The sequence below is a fragment of the Pteropus alecto genome, unplaced genomic scaffold, assembly GCF_000325575.1.
Source record: "Pteropus alecto unplaced genomic scaffold, ASM32557v1 scaffold45, whole genome shotgun sequence".
In the NCBI taxonomy this organism is placed as follows: domain Eukaryota; kingdom Metazoa; phylum Chordata; class Mammalia; order Chiroptera; family Pteropodidae; genus Pteropus; species Pteropus alecto.
Window position 1 is genome coordinate 29,460,175 of NW_006442491.1, and position 15,959 is coordinate 29,476,133.

The following is a 15,959-nucleotide window of genomic DNA, read 5'->3' on the forward strand; positions in this document are numbered from 1 at the left end:
CTCCTTCCCAGAAGAACACCAGCCAGCACATACTGAGCACCTGCCATGGGCCAGCGTCTGTGCCGCCCACGTCATCCTGTCAACGATTGTGGGAGGAACGAACTAGTATTATTGCTGTTTCATTGATGAGAAAACCAGCACAGAGAGGAAAAGAACTTGCCCAAGTTCTCAAAGGGAAAATCAATGGAGCCAGAACTTTAACCTGGGTCTAGTTCCAAAGGGAGACTTTCCAACCACCAGATGGTATTGACTTTCTTACCATCTTTAGCTGGCAGAGTCCTACTTGCCCTCCAGGTCCCAAATGAATGTCTCTGCCTCCACCTGGAAGCTTTCCTGGACGGCCTCAGTCCTGGGCAATCAGAGTATAAAGTCTTGCATGCCCGCAAGGCCCCGTCGGCTCTTCCTGTCACCACCGTTCTGGCCTCATCCCTCAGCCCTCTCTCCCTTTAGCTCTGCTCCAAGTCTGTTCCTTCCCCTCCTTCAGTTCTTTGCCCAAATATTTTCCCAGAGGGCCCTCCCTTATTTAAATGTGCCCCTCGCCATCGCACCAGACACCCCTTTCCTGCTATTTCTCTCGGTAGCCCTTATCCAACATCCCGTGATTTTACTTGCCTAACGTGTTCTCATCCATCTCCCCTATTAGAAAGTAAGCAGAATTGTTGTCTACCACCAGACACCCCTTTCCTGCTATTTCTCTCGGTAACCCTTATCCAACATCCCCTGTGATTTTACTTGCCTAACGTGTTCTCATCCGTCTCCCCTATTAGAAAGTAAGCAGAATTGTTGTCTATTTTGTTTACTGCTGTATCCCTAGCACCCATGTGTCTGGCGCACAGTAGGTGCTTAACAAAGGGTGTTGAATAAATGGATTTCATTGCCTGTGACATCCCTGAGTACGCTGGGATGCTGGGGAGGTGACAGGGAGAGACCGAGACCTTCTCGGATGGGCTAATTCTGTGAGGGTCGTTCCCCCTCCAGGATCCCTCCATCTCAGAAGTGGTCTGGCCATGACTGTTCCTGCCCCCTCTCTGGACTAAGGTTTTCTCATCAGTAAAACAAATGGAGTTGGACTTGGAAGTTCTCCTTGGCTGTCACAGAAAGAGAGAGAAGCTCAGAGAGAGAGAGAGAGAGAGACGTGAGGTTTCGAGAGTGGGAGTGGGAAGGAGAGTGGGAAGTGGGGAGAGGGAGGGAGGGAGAGAGGGAGGGGGCAGCTGGAAGGTGCCTCTTTCCCACTCACTTGCTGTGGTAGGGGGTAGGAGCAGAACCCGGACCCCTTTCTCCACCAGCTCCTCAGCCCCTCCTCCTCCCAAGGGAATTAAATTGCATCTGAACACCAGGCTCTGATTAGAGCTGGCCAGCTGAGCAGGAAGATTTATCATCCCAATTACCAGCCAGCCAAGACAGGACAGTGAGGGGAGCTGGCTGAGCAGGTGGGGGTGCTCCAGCGGAGGGGCTGTCAGGGCTGTCAGGAGTGGCCTCCTTGCCCTTCCTGCCCTGTCCCCGCTCACCTCCCATGGAAGCGAGAGTTTCAGGTGCTTCTCTGTCCCTTGTATCATGTGTTTGGCCTCCACGTGGAGATTGAAGGCTTTGACCTCCAGAGGGTTGGGGAGGACTTCCGGGTGAAGTAGGGACTCTGGAATGGGGAGGGGGGTGTGGGACAAGGTTTTCTTCCCTAGGGCTGAGCTGGGCCTGATGTTCTGGGCTGTCCTATGGAGTCTCTACAGATGTCACAAAACCTTTGCTCTTGTCGGCATCCGCTGGGTGGCACGGGATCCCGGGAGTTACCCAGCCCAAGTGGAGCCCAGGCCTGAGTTACATACCTCTGGTGACAAGAAGTTTACTGTCTCTCAGAGTGGCCCCCTTTATGCAGGATCGTGTCAAACTTCTCCCCCACACTCGGCCTCTCTGGCGCTTCCTCCCACCGTCCCAGCCCTGCCCTGGCCGCCCCAGCATGCATCTAAGCCTGGGTCTTCCTGACAGCCTCTCGTCTGTTCTCCTGCTCCAGGCCGGCCCCCTCCTGTCTGCCCTCCCCTATCAGCCTGAGGGAATGTTGGGGACCACACATCTGACCATGTCACTCTTCTGCTCAACGACTTCCATTTGCTCCCCGTCATTTCCGGGAGATGTCCGGCTCCTCACAGGACATCCTGAGAACTTCCGCATGCCCACCTCATCTTGCCTGCTCCATCTTCCAGCCCCAGCCTCTGGATACACGGCACGTATCTGTCGTCGGAATGGGCAGTGGACTCTGCCCGAGCCTCCAGGCCTTTGCACTCACTGATCGTTCTGCTGGGAACACTCAAATCCCCTTTCAAAGGCTTCCTCAGCCTTGGAGACCCAAGTCAGATGTCCCGTCCTCTGGGAAAGCCTTCCTGCCTTCTTCCCTTCTGGCTGGGAAGACCCTCCATGCTCCTCCCGGTGCCCACTGCCCCCTTACTTCCACTCGTTGATGTGTGTCTCTCTTGCCCACCTGTGAGCTCCCAAGGTCAGTGGCCTCGTATTACCAAATCCTAGTGCCCAGCCAGGGCCAGGTGGGCGACAGAGGCCATCAGGAACACTGGCTGAGAACAGACATGGGGGTGTTGTCCCTGGAAGAAACTGAGCACTCTCTGCCACTCAAACCCCACTGCAGCCCCACACCCCCTCCCTGCTCCTTCCTCCTGCCTCCTCAGATCCCTCTAAGGAACACTGGATGGGGTGTCAGAAAGCCACCTCGTTGGTGGATTTGGGCAAGTTGCTTTCCTTCCTGAGGCTCCGTTTCCTCAGCGATGAAGTGGAGGTGGGTGGTGCTGCAGCCCATCGTGTCAAACGTCCCCTCTCTCCTCAGATTCTTTCTCTGGCTATAAATAGCAACTACCGTGTGCCAGTTACCGTGCTAAGCACCTAACGTGAGTGATTTCTAATGTACATGACATGAGATGTTTTATATAAAACACTCAGCATGATAGAAAGCATTCAGTATGATGTCTGGCATATTGTAAGCTTCAAATAAATAGAAACTGCTATTTTTAATAGTTATTATCCTTCTAGTCCTTCAATATAGTACCATTTTATAGATGAGAAAACGAAGGCGACAAGAAGGAATCATGCAGCTGGAACCAAGTCTCCGTCATGCCACCCTCCGTCCGAACTGGTGGGCCAGCCCGTTTAGCCATTCATTCAGGAAGACAGATTAACTAATTACTCCCACAAATGTGCACAGGAATCCTAAAGCGTGCTCTGTGCTACGAAGGAAAAATCAGGGTGCTGTAAGACATGACGTGGCCTGGGGTGACCCGGATGGGGAAGCGTCTAGCTAATCTGGTTAATACTCGGCTGTCCCGGGCAGCTGGATACCACCCCTCCGGATCAGCTTAGGGCCTGACCGCCCTGGAGGAGGGGGCCAGATGCAGCCCCCTGGCACCCCCCCACTCAGCGCTGGCTTTCCAAGTCCCCCCTGCCCCACCCCGTCTCTTTGAAGACTGTCCCTTTACAACTGCCCTTTCCACCGAAGGATTCAGACACAAATTGTACTTTAAATTCAATATCGGTCATTAATATTTCATGATTACAAAACGTTAAAGATAATGTCAGGGAAGGAGCGTCTGCATGGGCAGAATGGATGACTCAGAAGTTCGGGGAGAGGGGAGCTGGCATACTAAGTGGTTTGGGAGTCTCGAGGTAATCCAGTAGGACAGGCCGCGGTTCCCGGCTGAGTGCAGCTCTCTCTGACGGGCTCGCAGAACTCCGCTGCTGTGTATAAATATTTCCCCTCTGATTCTCGTCACCTTATGTTTGTTATACCCGGAGCAGGTGGGGCCTCAGTGACCCTGTGAGCATCCCCTGCTTCTGAGGCAGCCAGATGGATGATTTAGCCCGAGGGCGCGGATGGGCAGACCCATTGGCATCGCACTTGGGGCTCAGGCTGGCTTCCGGGAGGTGAGAAGTCTGGGGTGGAATCCTAGCCCCACATCTGGTTAATACTTGGCTGTCCCGGGCAGCTGGATACCACCCCTCCGGATCAGCTTAGGGCCTGACCGCCCTGGAGGAGGGGGCCAGATGCAGCCCCCTGGCACCCCCCACTCAGCGCTGGCTTTCCAAGTCCCCCCTGCCCCACCCCGTCTCTTTGAAGACTGTCCCTTTACAACTGCCCTTTCCACCGAAGGATTCAGACACAAATTGTACTTTAAATTCAATATCGGTCATTAATATTTCATGATTACAAAACGTTAAAGATAATGTCAGGGAAGGAGCGTCTGCATGGGCAGAATGGATGACTCAGAAGTTCGGGGAGAGGGGAGCTGGCATACTAAGTGGTTTGGGAGTCTCGAGGTAATCCAGTAGGACAGGCCGCGGTTCCCGGCTGAGTGCAGCTCTCTCTGACGGGCTCGCAGAACTCCGCTGCTGTGTATAAATATTTCCCCTCTGATTCTCGTCACCTTATGTTTGTTATACCCGGAGCAGGTGGGGCCTCAGTGACCCTGTGAGCATCCCCTGCTTCTGAGGCAGCCAGATGGATGATTTAGCCCGAGGGCGCGGATGGGCAGATCCATTGGCATTGCACTTGGGGCTCAGGCTGGCTTCCGGGAGGTGAGAAGTCTGGGGTGGAATCCTAGCCCCACGTGGACTTGCCCTGTGACCTTGAGGCCACTATTCTTCCTCCCTGAACCTCTTTCCTCATCTATAAAGCAGGGATAATAATTTTGTCCTTGTCTCTTGGAGATAGTGAGAGGCTGGAGTGGGTGGATTATTGGTGACACTCCTGGCTTCATGCCTGGCACCAAGGAATTATGACTTGAGGGGTATCTGGCTGAGAGCTGGGCTCTGGAGTCAGACAGGCTGGGGCTGGGAATTTGGACAAATGACTTTCCCTGACCCTCATCCACCGGTAGGGGATAACAGCTGACTGACACCTCAGGTGGGAAGATTTAATGAGCACATCACTGTAGAATGCCTGGCCCACAGTCAGTGCGTAAGTCAAGTGCACAGAGTCGAGATCAATAGATACCACTAACTGAGCACTTATTAAGTACTATGCTAAATTCTTTCTATGAATTTTCCTACTTAATCCTCCCACAGATATTGTGAAGTAGCAACCATTCATTTCCTGTCGATTACTATGCCGGTTAGGGTTGGGCAGAGGTTGTGGAATGCAGCTCATAGAGGGCAGGTCTCTAGCCTAGTGACCAGCCTTTTCCTTGGCCACTGTCAGTTGCTCAGGATTGGTAGGTGGGACGGGGGTGGGGCTCAGAGAGCAGACAGCACCAGGAAAAAGGAGTCCACACACAGCAATGCTGTGATCAGAACCGGGCGGCCTGGGTCCAAATCGCAGCTTTGCTGCTGTATATCCTTGGGCAAGTCTCCTATGCTCTGAGCCTTGATTTTTCCCATCGGTAAAATGGGTGCTGATCTGTTACTGATCATGATTCAATAAAAGCCCGTGCTAGAAGTGACTAGCCTAGAATATGTATTAGGTAAACATTATAAAATCTTTATGGGGGAGAGTCCCCCCCATTCTTTCTCCTGTGAAATGGCATTATTGCAGACCTCATATGCTACTCTAGCTGCTTTCTGAAAGAGACTCACTGGGTAGAAGCATAATGTTTAACCCAAAATGGGGCATGCTTATGGTGGGAGGTCAGGCAGGTGACAGGCTGGTGCGGGGGATGTATTTGTAGGTAGGGAGAGGAGGTACCTCTGCCCAGCAGCCAGGCCAGTCCCCCTGGCTGCCCAGGGAGCAGGTTCAGGGAGGCTGGGGGCAGGGGGGGCTCTCTTCTCCCAGTCCAGCCGCCACTTCCTCTCCAGCCACCTTTGTTATCTCCCTTTCATGTGGTTGAGGAGTGGATTCAAAGGCTTGGGAGCAGCAGGCACTGAGGTTTGAGCCAGCTTTGTATTTTCTTTTAAACAGAAGTTGAAAGAGACGAAGGGAACTTCAGCCTAGGGACTTCCTCGTCCCCAGCCCCGGAATGGGCTGGTGGGGCCTGCAGAGTGGGAGGGCGGAGACAGGAGGAGGAGGAGGAGGAGGAGGAAGGCTGGCAGGAAGGCTCACAGCAGCTGGAGGGGCTTGGGGTCGAGGTGTGCAGAGGGGAGGGGAGTTTGGATGTCGCCCACTTGAGGCTCAGAGACTGAGTATTCCTGATGTTATGACTGCTTACTGGTGGCTCTGCTGGCTTCTGAGACCTTGGGAGCTGCCAGGGTGGTCCAGGCGGCCTTGCTCTCGTTGTAGAGGAAGACTGGATCTGCAGTCTCCCCCGCCTCCCCTGCTGCTCCGTGAATTCTGTACTCTTAGCTCCTCACCTGTATGGCCTTACTTATCTGCACCCAGTGGCTTAGGCCTCCTCCCTTTCTCTACCAGCTTACACTCCTCCCAGCTGCACCAAGTGTGCGTAACACACTCTCTCTCTCTCTCTCTCTCTCTCTCTCTCTCTCTTTCCTTCCCTCCCTCCCTCCCTCTCTCTTTCTCTCTCTCCCTCCCCCTCTCGCCTAGAAACTCAGGTCAAGCCCCTTGGAGTTATCCTTGACCCCTCTCCGGCTCTTACTTCCATGTCAGCCTATCAGCAGGTCCTGTTGGCTCTCTCTCCATCCTAGCTCTCGAAGCTGACCATTTCTCACCTCCTCCATGGCCGTCACCCCGGGCCAGGTCACCATCTTATCTTCCCGCTATTGGCTTCTAGCTGAGCCTCTGCTTTCTGCTCTCAATGCAGCAGCTAGAAGTACGTTGTCAGGTAACATCCTCGCTCAAACCCCGCCTAGCAACTCCTACCTCATTTGAAGTAAAGTCCAAAGATCCTACAATGAAGGACCCCTCTGCCCTTGGCCAACACAATGGCCTCCTTGCTGTTCCTCCAAAGGGCCAGACAAAATACCACTCAGAGCCTTTGCATTGGCTGTTCCCTCTGCTCGGGACACTCTTCCCTTGGACGTGGGCACGACTCCCTCGCTTTACGGAGCTCTCTGTGGAACGTCTTTCTCAGAGAGGTCTTCTCCTAAGAGAATGACACCCTCTTCTTCCCCATCTTTCCCGCCGCCCCCCGCTTTCTTCTACTCGTTTCTCTTCCACTTCATGTTCCCTGACACATGACGTAGGCTCTTTCTCTCAGTCTGCTGATGGGCCTGCTCTCCCCCATGAAGACAAGAGCTTATCTGTCTTGCTCAGGGCTGTATCCCCAGCCTCTAAAACAGAGCTTGGTATGTAGTAGGTGCTCAATAAATGCTGACAAAACCAGCCTCAAGGCTGGCCCTGCCCATTTGGCTTAAGATCCTTCCCAGATCTTCGTTCCTGCCCATCGGCTTTGTCTTCCCCTCCCCCACTATCTTTGCCCTGTTTCTTCCTCTTGGCCCCCCTCAGCCCTGCCTCTCAGCCTTAATCCCTCCCCTCTCTCCAGCTTACCTGCCTCCATGGCCAGCACCGTGATGTTGTGCCAGCCAGCTGTCTCACGGTCCAGTCCCTTGCCGGTTACGATGGCACCTGTGTCCGCATCGATATCAAAGATCTGGTCCAAATCTGAGTCGTGGTCAATGGCGTACCTGAGGGAGGCAGGGCGGGACTGATCGAAGGTGCCCTGGCACCAGGTGGAGCCTGTGCCCATATCCCCCCACCCCACCCATTCCACCCCAAAAGAGGGTGGGTGACAAAAGGAGCAGAAAAACCCTTGCCAACGAGGAGTGCATCTCAGCTGCACTTGACCTTTCTGAGCCTCAGTTTCCTCAGCTGGGTAATGGAGCTAATAATTTGCACCCCACAGTTGTTGCGAGGGCTGGAAGTGGGCAGAGTCCCTGGCACAGAGTTAGCATTTGTTGGAGATTCAGTTCTTATTTTTCCATAAGGGATGACCCTGGCATTGGGCTTGAGAAGGAGACAGGGCTGGCGTCAGGCAGGGGGAACAGAAGGTGCAAAGTCAGGCGGGTGAGAATTATTCAGGAAATGGCAAATGGTGCGCAATGGTTAGAACTGGTAGAGTTAGGCACCAGAACACGCAGGGAGGAAAATTCAGGGGTTCGACGTGTCCTTGGGGGGTTATAGGGAATTTTGAACAGGAGAGAAGCGGTCGGGCCTGGCGTTATGAGGCTCTCTCCGGCTGCGTGCGCGCCTGAGCATGGCGGGCCCAGACCAGGGACACGAGCTGAGCGACGCTGTGGTGAGAGGGTCTGGGGGACGCTCCACTGGCCCCTCCCCACCTGCCTAGCACGCTCGAGCTAATCTGAGGCTTTTCAGCTGCCGCGTGAAAAAGCCCTTTGTTCCACCTTCTTCCCGGGCCTTTGTGCGGCGGCTCCAGGCCTGAAAGGCCCGTGTCCAACACACGTCTCCGGCGGCAGCCCAGAGAGGCCCCGCCAGCACTGGCCGCTGCTTCCCTGCGCTGATAACGTGGGCGGAGGCGCCGCCAGGCAGTGCGGGCCTACAAAGGCCTAGAATGCCAAGCAAGGGCTCTTTGTGCAGCAGGACAAAGCGGCTTAGTGGGCGGGGCTCAGCCGGAGGCTCCGGCCCCTCCCACAGGCAGGAGGAAGAGAGGCTATTTCCCCAGCTCCCACGGGGAGAAACTGAAGCTCAGGAAAGCGAGAACACCAGAAACACTCCTGCTGGAGGCCCAAAGCCCTGACATGACCCTTCAGTGGGGCCCTTGGCGGCGTTACCAGATTTCTCTGGGCCTCAGTTTCCTCATCCGTTGAATGGGGATAATGATACTCAGTGGAATTGCGAAGGTCTGAGAGTACTCGGAGCAGGGTTGGAGCCGCTGCTACTTATTCTATCTGTGTGACCTCGAACAAGTCATTGGACCTCCTTGGCCTCTGTGTGCTTATCTGGAAAAGGGTGTGATTCAGACTCTCCTCCCACTGGTGTGGCTTCGAGGAAGCGATACATAGATCTAGGCATAGGTGACAGCACTAATTCTTTTCATATTTACTGTGGTAGTGGAGGGAAGGCTTGCGGTGAACTGTGGAGGGCTGTACATATGGCTGTAGTAGGCATTATAGCAAGTCCTCCGAGTCCCTATTTAATGCTCCTTCCTGTCCTTAAGCTGCTAAACCCTTATCCCCCTTGGCCCTGAGCATCCTGGATCCTCCTGACCTGGGTGACAGTGTGTGGGAAGGTTCAGCCCCAAGGCGATAACTCGCCACTAGTACAGCTCTTAACAGTTTGTAGCTTGCTTTTCCTCTAGCCATCCCTCCATTCCTTCCTTTATGCCTAGACATCAATTAAGTGTCTTCTCTGTGATGCTCTGCGCTAGGCCCTGGGGGTGAAAGTGCTGATGAGACAGATGGAGTCCCTGCCTGGCATCCTGAGGCTGATGTGATTTTCCCGTTTTGCAGATGAACGCACTGAGGCTCAGAGAGGAAGCTCAGGACTGCCAAGTATGGTTGTGCAGATTGTGTCCTGCACAAAGGCACGAGGCTAAAGGGGGAACGTGGGGGTGAAGTCCAACCAGTGTTCTGCTTGCCAAGCCATGTGTCCTCATCCAGGGAGTATCTTCCCAAAGAGGGGCCTTTTTTATAATTTACGTAAAAGTGCCATATGGGCTAGCGATGACCCTGCCCAAGGTTATACAGGAACTGTCACAGAATTGGAATTTGTACTTAAATTTGAGAGTCTATACCCAAAGTTCTTTTTAGCTTGTTGACCCATCCAAATCTACAAAGAATAGAGCCTCAGGTCTCCTTTGTGCCCAATCTGGCCCTTTCAGATGTTTGGGTCCAACGGAGGTAGAACCAGACTGAGTATCGGTTCAGCTGGAAGGAACCACAGAGACCTTCTAGATTTCCAGGCAGGAGGAAAGAGAGTTGAGAGAGGGCCAGGCGAATGACTCGGCCTGGGGCTCCCGGTGGCTGGGTCAGGGCTGGGTGTGAGGAAGGCTCTGGGAGGATGCAGACTGCCCCCCATTTGCTTCTCTTCCCCTTTCTGCTCAGACCTCTCTCTTCTCTTCTCCCTCCTCCTCATTATCCTCCTCCTAGTTTTTCTCTTTTGTTCCCTCCCAGAGGGGAAAAGGGGGCTGGAATCTAAGTGGAGACAGCTGTTCCCAAGGCCAAGGGCCGGGGGCTGCCATTAACGAGCTAAAGGCTTGGGGCTGCAGGTCAGTGTGGCTGGCTGAGCCCAGTGGTTTTGTTTCAGCTCAGGGAGCCAGCGAGGGGGAGGGAGGGGTGGGATGGGCACAGCATGTGGCAAGGAGTGTGGCCTGGCAAATGTGGGAGGTTGGGGAGAGGCTTGTGTGCCTCACGTGTAGGTGCATGAGTTGTGTGTCTGGTCTGCTTTGTGGGTGGAAAGTGTGTGTGTGTGTGTGTGTGTATGTGTGACTTGAATATGTGAGTGGTGTGTGTTCTCTCTGTGTGTGACAAACTGCGTTGCAGTTGGAAGAGCAAAGGTACAAGAGGCAGCTGCTCAGCCCTGGGTCTGGATCCAGGTCCAGGCTGACCCCAGACAAGTCACTTCCATCTTTGAGCCTGATTTTCTGCAAAGTAGAGGTGATAATCCAAACTTGCAAGTCATTGGATTAAATGCCCAGCTGGGGGATAGGTGCCTAGCTGAGTTCCAGGGAAATTACTCTGTGATTGAGAACATGAATTACTCTGTGTGTTATTCTAATTATTATTCAGAAATGTCTGGCATGGGGTTTACAGGCGTCCCTCTAATTCAGTGTGTGGTCTGCGTGCCTGGAGGCCCCATGTATGGACACTGGAGTATTGCCAGGGGTCTGAGAAGGACAGGAGACAACTTTGGGTCTGCTCAAATCTCATTCAGTTAGCCAGGACCTGGAGGCCAAGAAGGAGGCCAAGAAGAGTTCAGTGAGAGAATGTGGGTATGTGTCAGCTAGTGTGTGTGCGTGTGTGCGCGCGCGTGTGCATGTGCATGTATGCGTGCGTGCACATTCAAGGCATGCCTGGGAATGGTGGCCCAGAGCATGGATCTGATGCCCATCTTCCTAGATTTGAAACCTAGCAATGTGACCTTGAGCAAGTCATTTAATCTCTCTTTTCTTCAGTTTCTTCCTCTTAAAAATGGAGATGATGGTGATAATAATTATAATAACTATCTCACAGGGTGGTTTGTAAGATCAGATAAGTGACTACACATAAAACACTTTTAACAGCACTGGGCACCTGCCACATGACTAGCTCTTATTTTTATTTGCTGAGCAAGACTTTGTGCCAGGCTCATGTAAGGGCTTTATATGCATGAGCTCCTCAAAACATCTTGGGTACTGTCATCACTTGTCATTTTACAGATGAAGAAACTGAGGCTCACAGAAGCCAGATGCCTAGCCCTAGGTCAAATGAGCTGGTTAGTGGCAGAGCCAAGTTCACAGTCCACGTCTGTCCAGAGCTGCAGGTCTAAGAGCACCCTCCTAAGGTCAGCCAGGTACACCTGCCAGCTCCCATATGCTAGGAGCAGCAAACGACGCTGCTGTTGCCCTGGTTGGGTGGGGAAAGTGGGGAGGATACTGCTTCCGGGCTTGGGTGGGCATGCGGACATGGACACCATGTACATATGTGCATAGATAGTGCACACAGACATAATAATCATGAAAGGCTGCAGACTTCTGCATGTATAGGCTCACATATATATACATGTAGCAGGATGAATAATGCAGACCCTACCCTGACTCTTCAGACACAAAAACATTGCCCCCAAACCAGGTGATACCTCTCTGCTCACTCACCCTGTTCATGACTTTTTCCCCCCACCCCCACTTTAAGGCACACACTCAAAGGGCACGCAGTCAAAGCCCATGCACGATGCCTGGAAATTTGCATATGGTTAGTACTGGTTGCAGAATGAAGGGGAGACATGGGTGTCCAGACCACTGAAAAATGGTAATGTCCAAACGTATAATGCTCCCTCCAGCCTTGGGAGCACTGGGTACAGAACCTGGTACATAGTAGATATTTAATACCCATTTTTTGAATAAACGAATGAGGCAGGTACTATTATGATGCCCATTTTAGAGCTGAGAAAACTGAGGCTTGGAGCGGGTGCAGTGATTTTCCCACAATGTTACAACTGAACTGAACTTCAGACCCAGGTCTCCTCTGATGCCAAAGCCCATGTACTTTCTGCTGCACCCATTGTGGAGTGCTGGGAGGAAATGAAATGTTCGCTTCCTCTGGTCCAGTGTGAGTTTTTCTGTTTTTAATGTTCAAAAGAGAGTCATGAGGGGGCTGGGGCTGGTAGGACTCCAGTTGGGCTGATAAATGGCCAGTCTATTTGCAGAGTTGCCTGTTCCAGAGATGGGCCCTCTGAGCACTATCCTCCATCCCTCAAAAGCCTTCCGAGGCTTTCCACTGCCTAAGGATAAAGTCTCACTCCTTCACCTGACATTTGAGGTCCTTCACAACCTGTCCCCTCTGTCCTCATCTCCCAGTCCCTCTTACATGAGCTCATCCAGCTGATCTCTCTGCTCCTGAACTTAACCTCCTGGCTTCATGATTCCATTTCTGCCACGGGGTCCTCATTATCACTCCACCCTGGAGCACCATCTTCCCATTCCAACCTCATCCTTTTCATCCTTGCTCAGGGCCACCTGGGGGAAGCCTGTGTTCACTCTCGTCTTTGGTGCACACCTCTCTTTGGAGTTCCTTAGTCCTCAGGCCCCTGCCTCAGCCCAAGCCCACTCAGACTTAGATCTGTCACCAGATTCATTCACACGGGGGCCCCAGCCTTCCTGTCAGCCCATGTCAGACTCATCTCTGTGCCTGAGGCACAGAGGAGGGCACAGCACAAGTTTGGGAACTGCACTAACCACACAGAGAATAATAAGCAGGGGCGAAATGGCAGGAGGCTGGATTCAAGAAGCCCATTCCTTCCCTTTTCAAGCTGAGTGATATTGGGCCAGTCACTTCTCCTCTCTGACCCTCAGTTCTTTCATCTGTAAAATGAATAAAATAGCTCCGGAGGCACAAATGCAGCACTGTGAGGCACCTTCCACTCACCCCAGTGCAGGGACTCGGAACAATCACTCTGCATCTGCGTTTCTGTATTTCCCAGGTGCCAACTGTGCAAGGCAAAACCTCCCGGGATACCACTTCATGTCTTCGTTTCTGGGATTATGCCAGGTTTGTTCCTGCCTCAGGCCCTTTGTACTTACTGTTCCCAGTACTTCCTCACATCTCTGCATGGTTGTCTTTCTCTTTAACATTCTGATCTCAGCTCGTTTGAAAAACTCCTCGATCACTCAATCCAAAGTAGTCCGCCCTGGCCCCAGTCCTCCTTATCCTACTAACTGTTTATTCCATTCATAGCTCTTATAAGCAACATCCCATTTAACCACTTGTTGACTTGTGTCAACAAATGTTTAACCACCCATTGAGTGTCTCCCCACAGGAAAAGGCAAAGTGCGTGTGGGCAGGGACAGGGTGTTGTCACTACTGTTTCCATATTGCCTGGAATGCTGCTGGACGTGACTTGATGCGTAGGTGCTGACTGAGTCCATGGCCCTTAGAACTCGGGCCCTGGACAGCACATGGGGCCTATGAAGACCCCTTCGCTGTCTCCTCCAGCCTCGCACTGCCCCCCACCCCACCTTTCCATGTCTGTCCCTACAGACTGGGCGGTCCTCCCCAGCTCTGCCCTTGGCTGAGTCATCTCTGCAGTGTCCCCAGGCCTGGCTCCGGGCCTGGCACGAAGGAAGAGTCAGGTAAATGTTTGTGGTGTTAAATTGGACCTGTCTCAAGCTCCTCACCGTGTCCGCATCTGAGGAGCCCCAGGGAAGGGGCTGCAAAGAGAGATGAAAGAAGGTGAGAAGCGGGTTTCAAAGTTGGCCCTTTCAGTGCAGATAAAAGCAGGAGGGAAAGGGAAGGGAAGGGAAAGGAGGGAGGAGGGAGACTGGGAGAGGGCGCGAGAGTGATGTTGGAGAGGAGAGCGGGCAGACAGGGGCGCTGACCTGGGACGCAGGGAGTTGGCTCCTACTCCTGGTTCTTAACTCTCTGGGAAAGTCCAGGGGAGTCCCCTCCGCTCTCTGAGCATCAGTTTCCTGACAAATGTGGCTGATGATTCCCTTCCCACCCCAGAAATCTGGGGCCCAGGCAGAGGCTGAGGAGAGGTTGAAAGACTGGGTGGAAGCAGGTGGGGGAGTTCAGAGGCAGGACGGTCTGGGCGGTGAGAAAGGTGGACGCAGCCCAGGCATTCTGGACCTCTGGGCAGAGTCTGAGCCCCGTAGCCTGCCCTTGCGGGCCGTCAGACTTGGCTCATGCTGCCTCATCACCCCAGTCGACTGTAGCTAGCACAGTCTGCTCTTCTCCAGGCACATCTACCCCTCCCCTGCCTCCATGCATCTGCACAAGCTGCTCCTCTGCCTGGAATGTCCTTCCCCTCATCTTGACACCTGACCAGACCCAGGTACCCAGCTCAGTTTAGTCTCTGCCTCCTCTAGGAAGTCTTTCCAGACCCTTGAGGATACCTCCTAGTCTGGGAACCCATAGGCAGTTAAGCAGGATGGCATCTTTGTGTCTTTATCTAGGGCTGCTGCATAAGGTTGCACAGGTTGTGCACTGTACAATTCCAAGAGAGCCATTCACACGGAATGCGATGAGAATGTTACCCATGTGGAATTGTGTAATGCAGAGATCCTCAAACTAATCGCCCTTCCCACTTTATCCAATGCTCGGCACAGAGCTGGGCACATAGTTGGCTCAGAGATGACTCACTCACTATGTACAGGGGTTGCAGGGAGACAGCAGGGAGATCCAGAAAATCTTTCCCATCTGTCCACTAATAGCCATTCCTCCCACCCCTGACCTCTTCCTCTAGATCAGCTTCTCCTACAACCCTTTTTCTTTTTGCTTCTATCTGACCTTCTTCCAACCAGGGCCACAGTCAGGGGCTCCCCAACCCCTCAGCCTCCAGACCCTTCCAAGGACACCACTGGGTGCTGCAGCAGCCCCTCGCCTCTGCCCTCCTGCTTCCATCCCTGCTCTGCCTCTCTCTCTTCCTGTGTCCGTTTCTACTTCTTTCTCTTTCTGACTCTCTCTCCAAGTTTCCTCTCTGTTTCTACATCGCCAGGTAGGTCCCTCTGTCTCTCTCAGTTAGTCTTGTCCTCTTTCCACCGGCTCTCCTCTCTCTCCGATCTGTTCCTCTCATTGTTGGGCTCTCCACCTCAATATGAGTCTCTCTCTCTCTCTCTCTCTCTCTCTCTCCGTTCCCCTCCCCACCCCCAGTCTTTCTGTTTTTATATTTCATTCACTCATCATGCAGTCAGTGAGTGTCCACTGAGAGGTGGGCATCGGGCCAGGCCTTGAGGACACAGTGGTGAACACATAGACATACATCCTTACCCTCACAGAGCTTATGTTCTTGTGGGAGAGACAAAGTAATCAAAAACTAAGCAGCACGTTAAATTGTGATGAAGGCTAGTGGGGACAAAGGAATATGAGGAAGGGGCTATGAAGGGTTGGGGTGGGATGGAAATTTCAGAAAGGGTAGTCAGGGGAGACCTCCCTGAGAAGGTGACCCTTGAGCAAAGACTTGGAGGAAGTGAGAGGTCACACTGAGCCCATATTAAGGGGAGAACATTCTAGGCGGAGGGATCAGCAGTTACCAAGGCCCTGAGGTGGAAGCGAGCTTGGTATGCTTGGGCGGCTGTGGGGAGACCAGTGTGGCCGAGCAGAGTGAACCAGGGAAAGAAGGTGAAGTCTGAGGGGTTTGGGGGAGGCCACAACAAGCAGGGTCTGGCTGGGGTCATTGTGAGGGCTTCGTGCTTCATGTTGAGCCAGAGAGGCGCCTCTAGGGGGCTTTGAGCAGGATTGGTCTGGCTCCTGTGCTGATTCTAGATTAAAGAGGGGCAAGGACAGAAGCGGGGAGACCAATGAGCAGGCATCTGCGATAGTCTAGGCAAGAGAAAGTGGTGTCCTGGACCGGGAGGTAGCAGGGGTGGTGGGGAGAAGGGGTCAGATTCTGGATGTTTTTTTTTTTAAATTAGAGATGACAGGATTTCCTGATGACTTGGAGGGAGGCGAGAGGAAGGCAGAGGTGGAGGATGCCTCCAACGTTCCTG

The 15,959-nt window shown here is 53.2% G+C and overlaps 1 protein-coding gene across 1 annotated transcript in view; it reads right to left on the reverse strand.

The window, feature by feature from the left end:
• CDH22 (cadherin 22) overlaps positions 1 to 15,959 on the reverse strand; it is a gene marked incomplete at its 5' end in the record, with an annotated part of 69,121 nt that overhangs the window by 14,163 nt on the left and 38,999 nt on the right. The window contains one exon of the mRNA XM_006922078.1: positions 7,370 to 7,506. Within this exon, the coding sequence (XP_006922140.1) occupies positions 7,370 to 7,506 (137 nt within the window). The remainder of the gene's footprint in view (positions 1 to 7,369; positions 7,507 to 15,959) is intronic.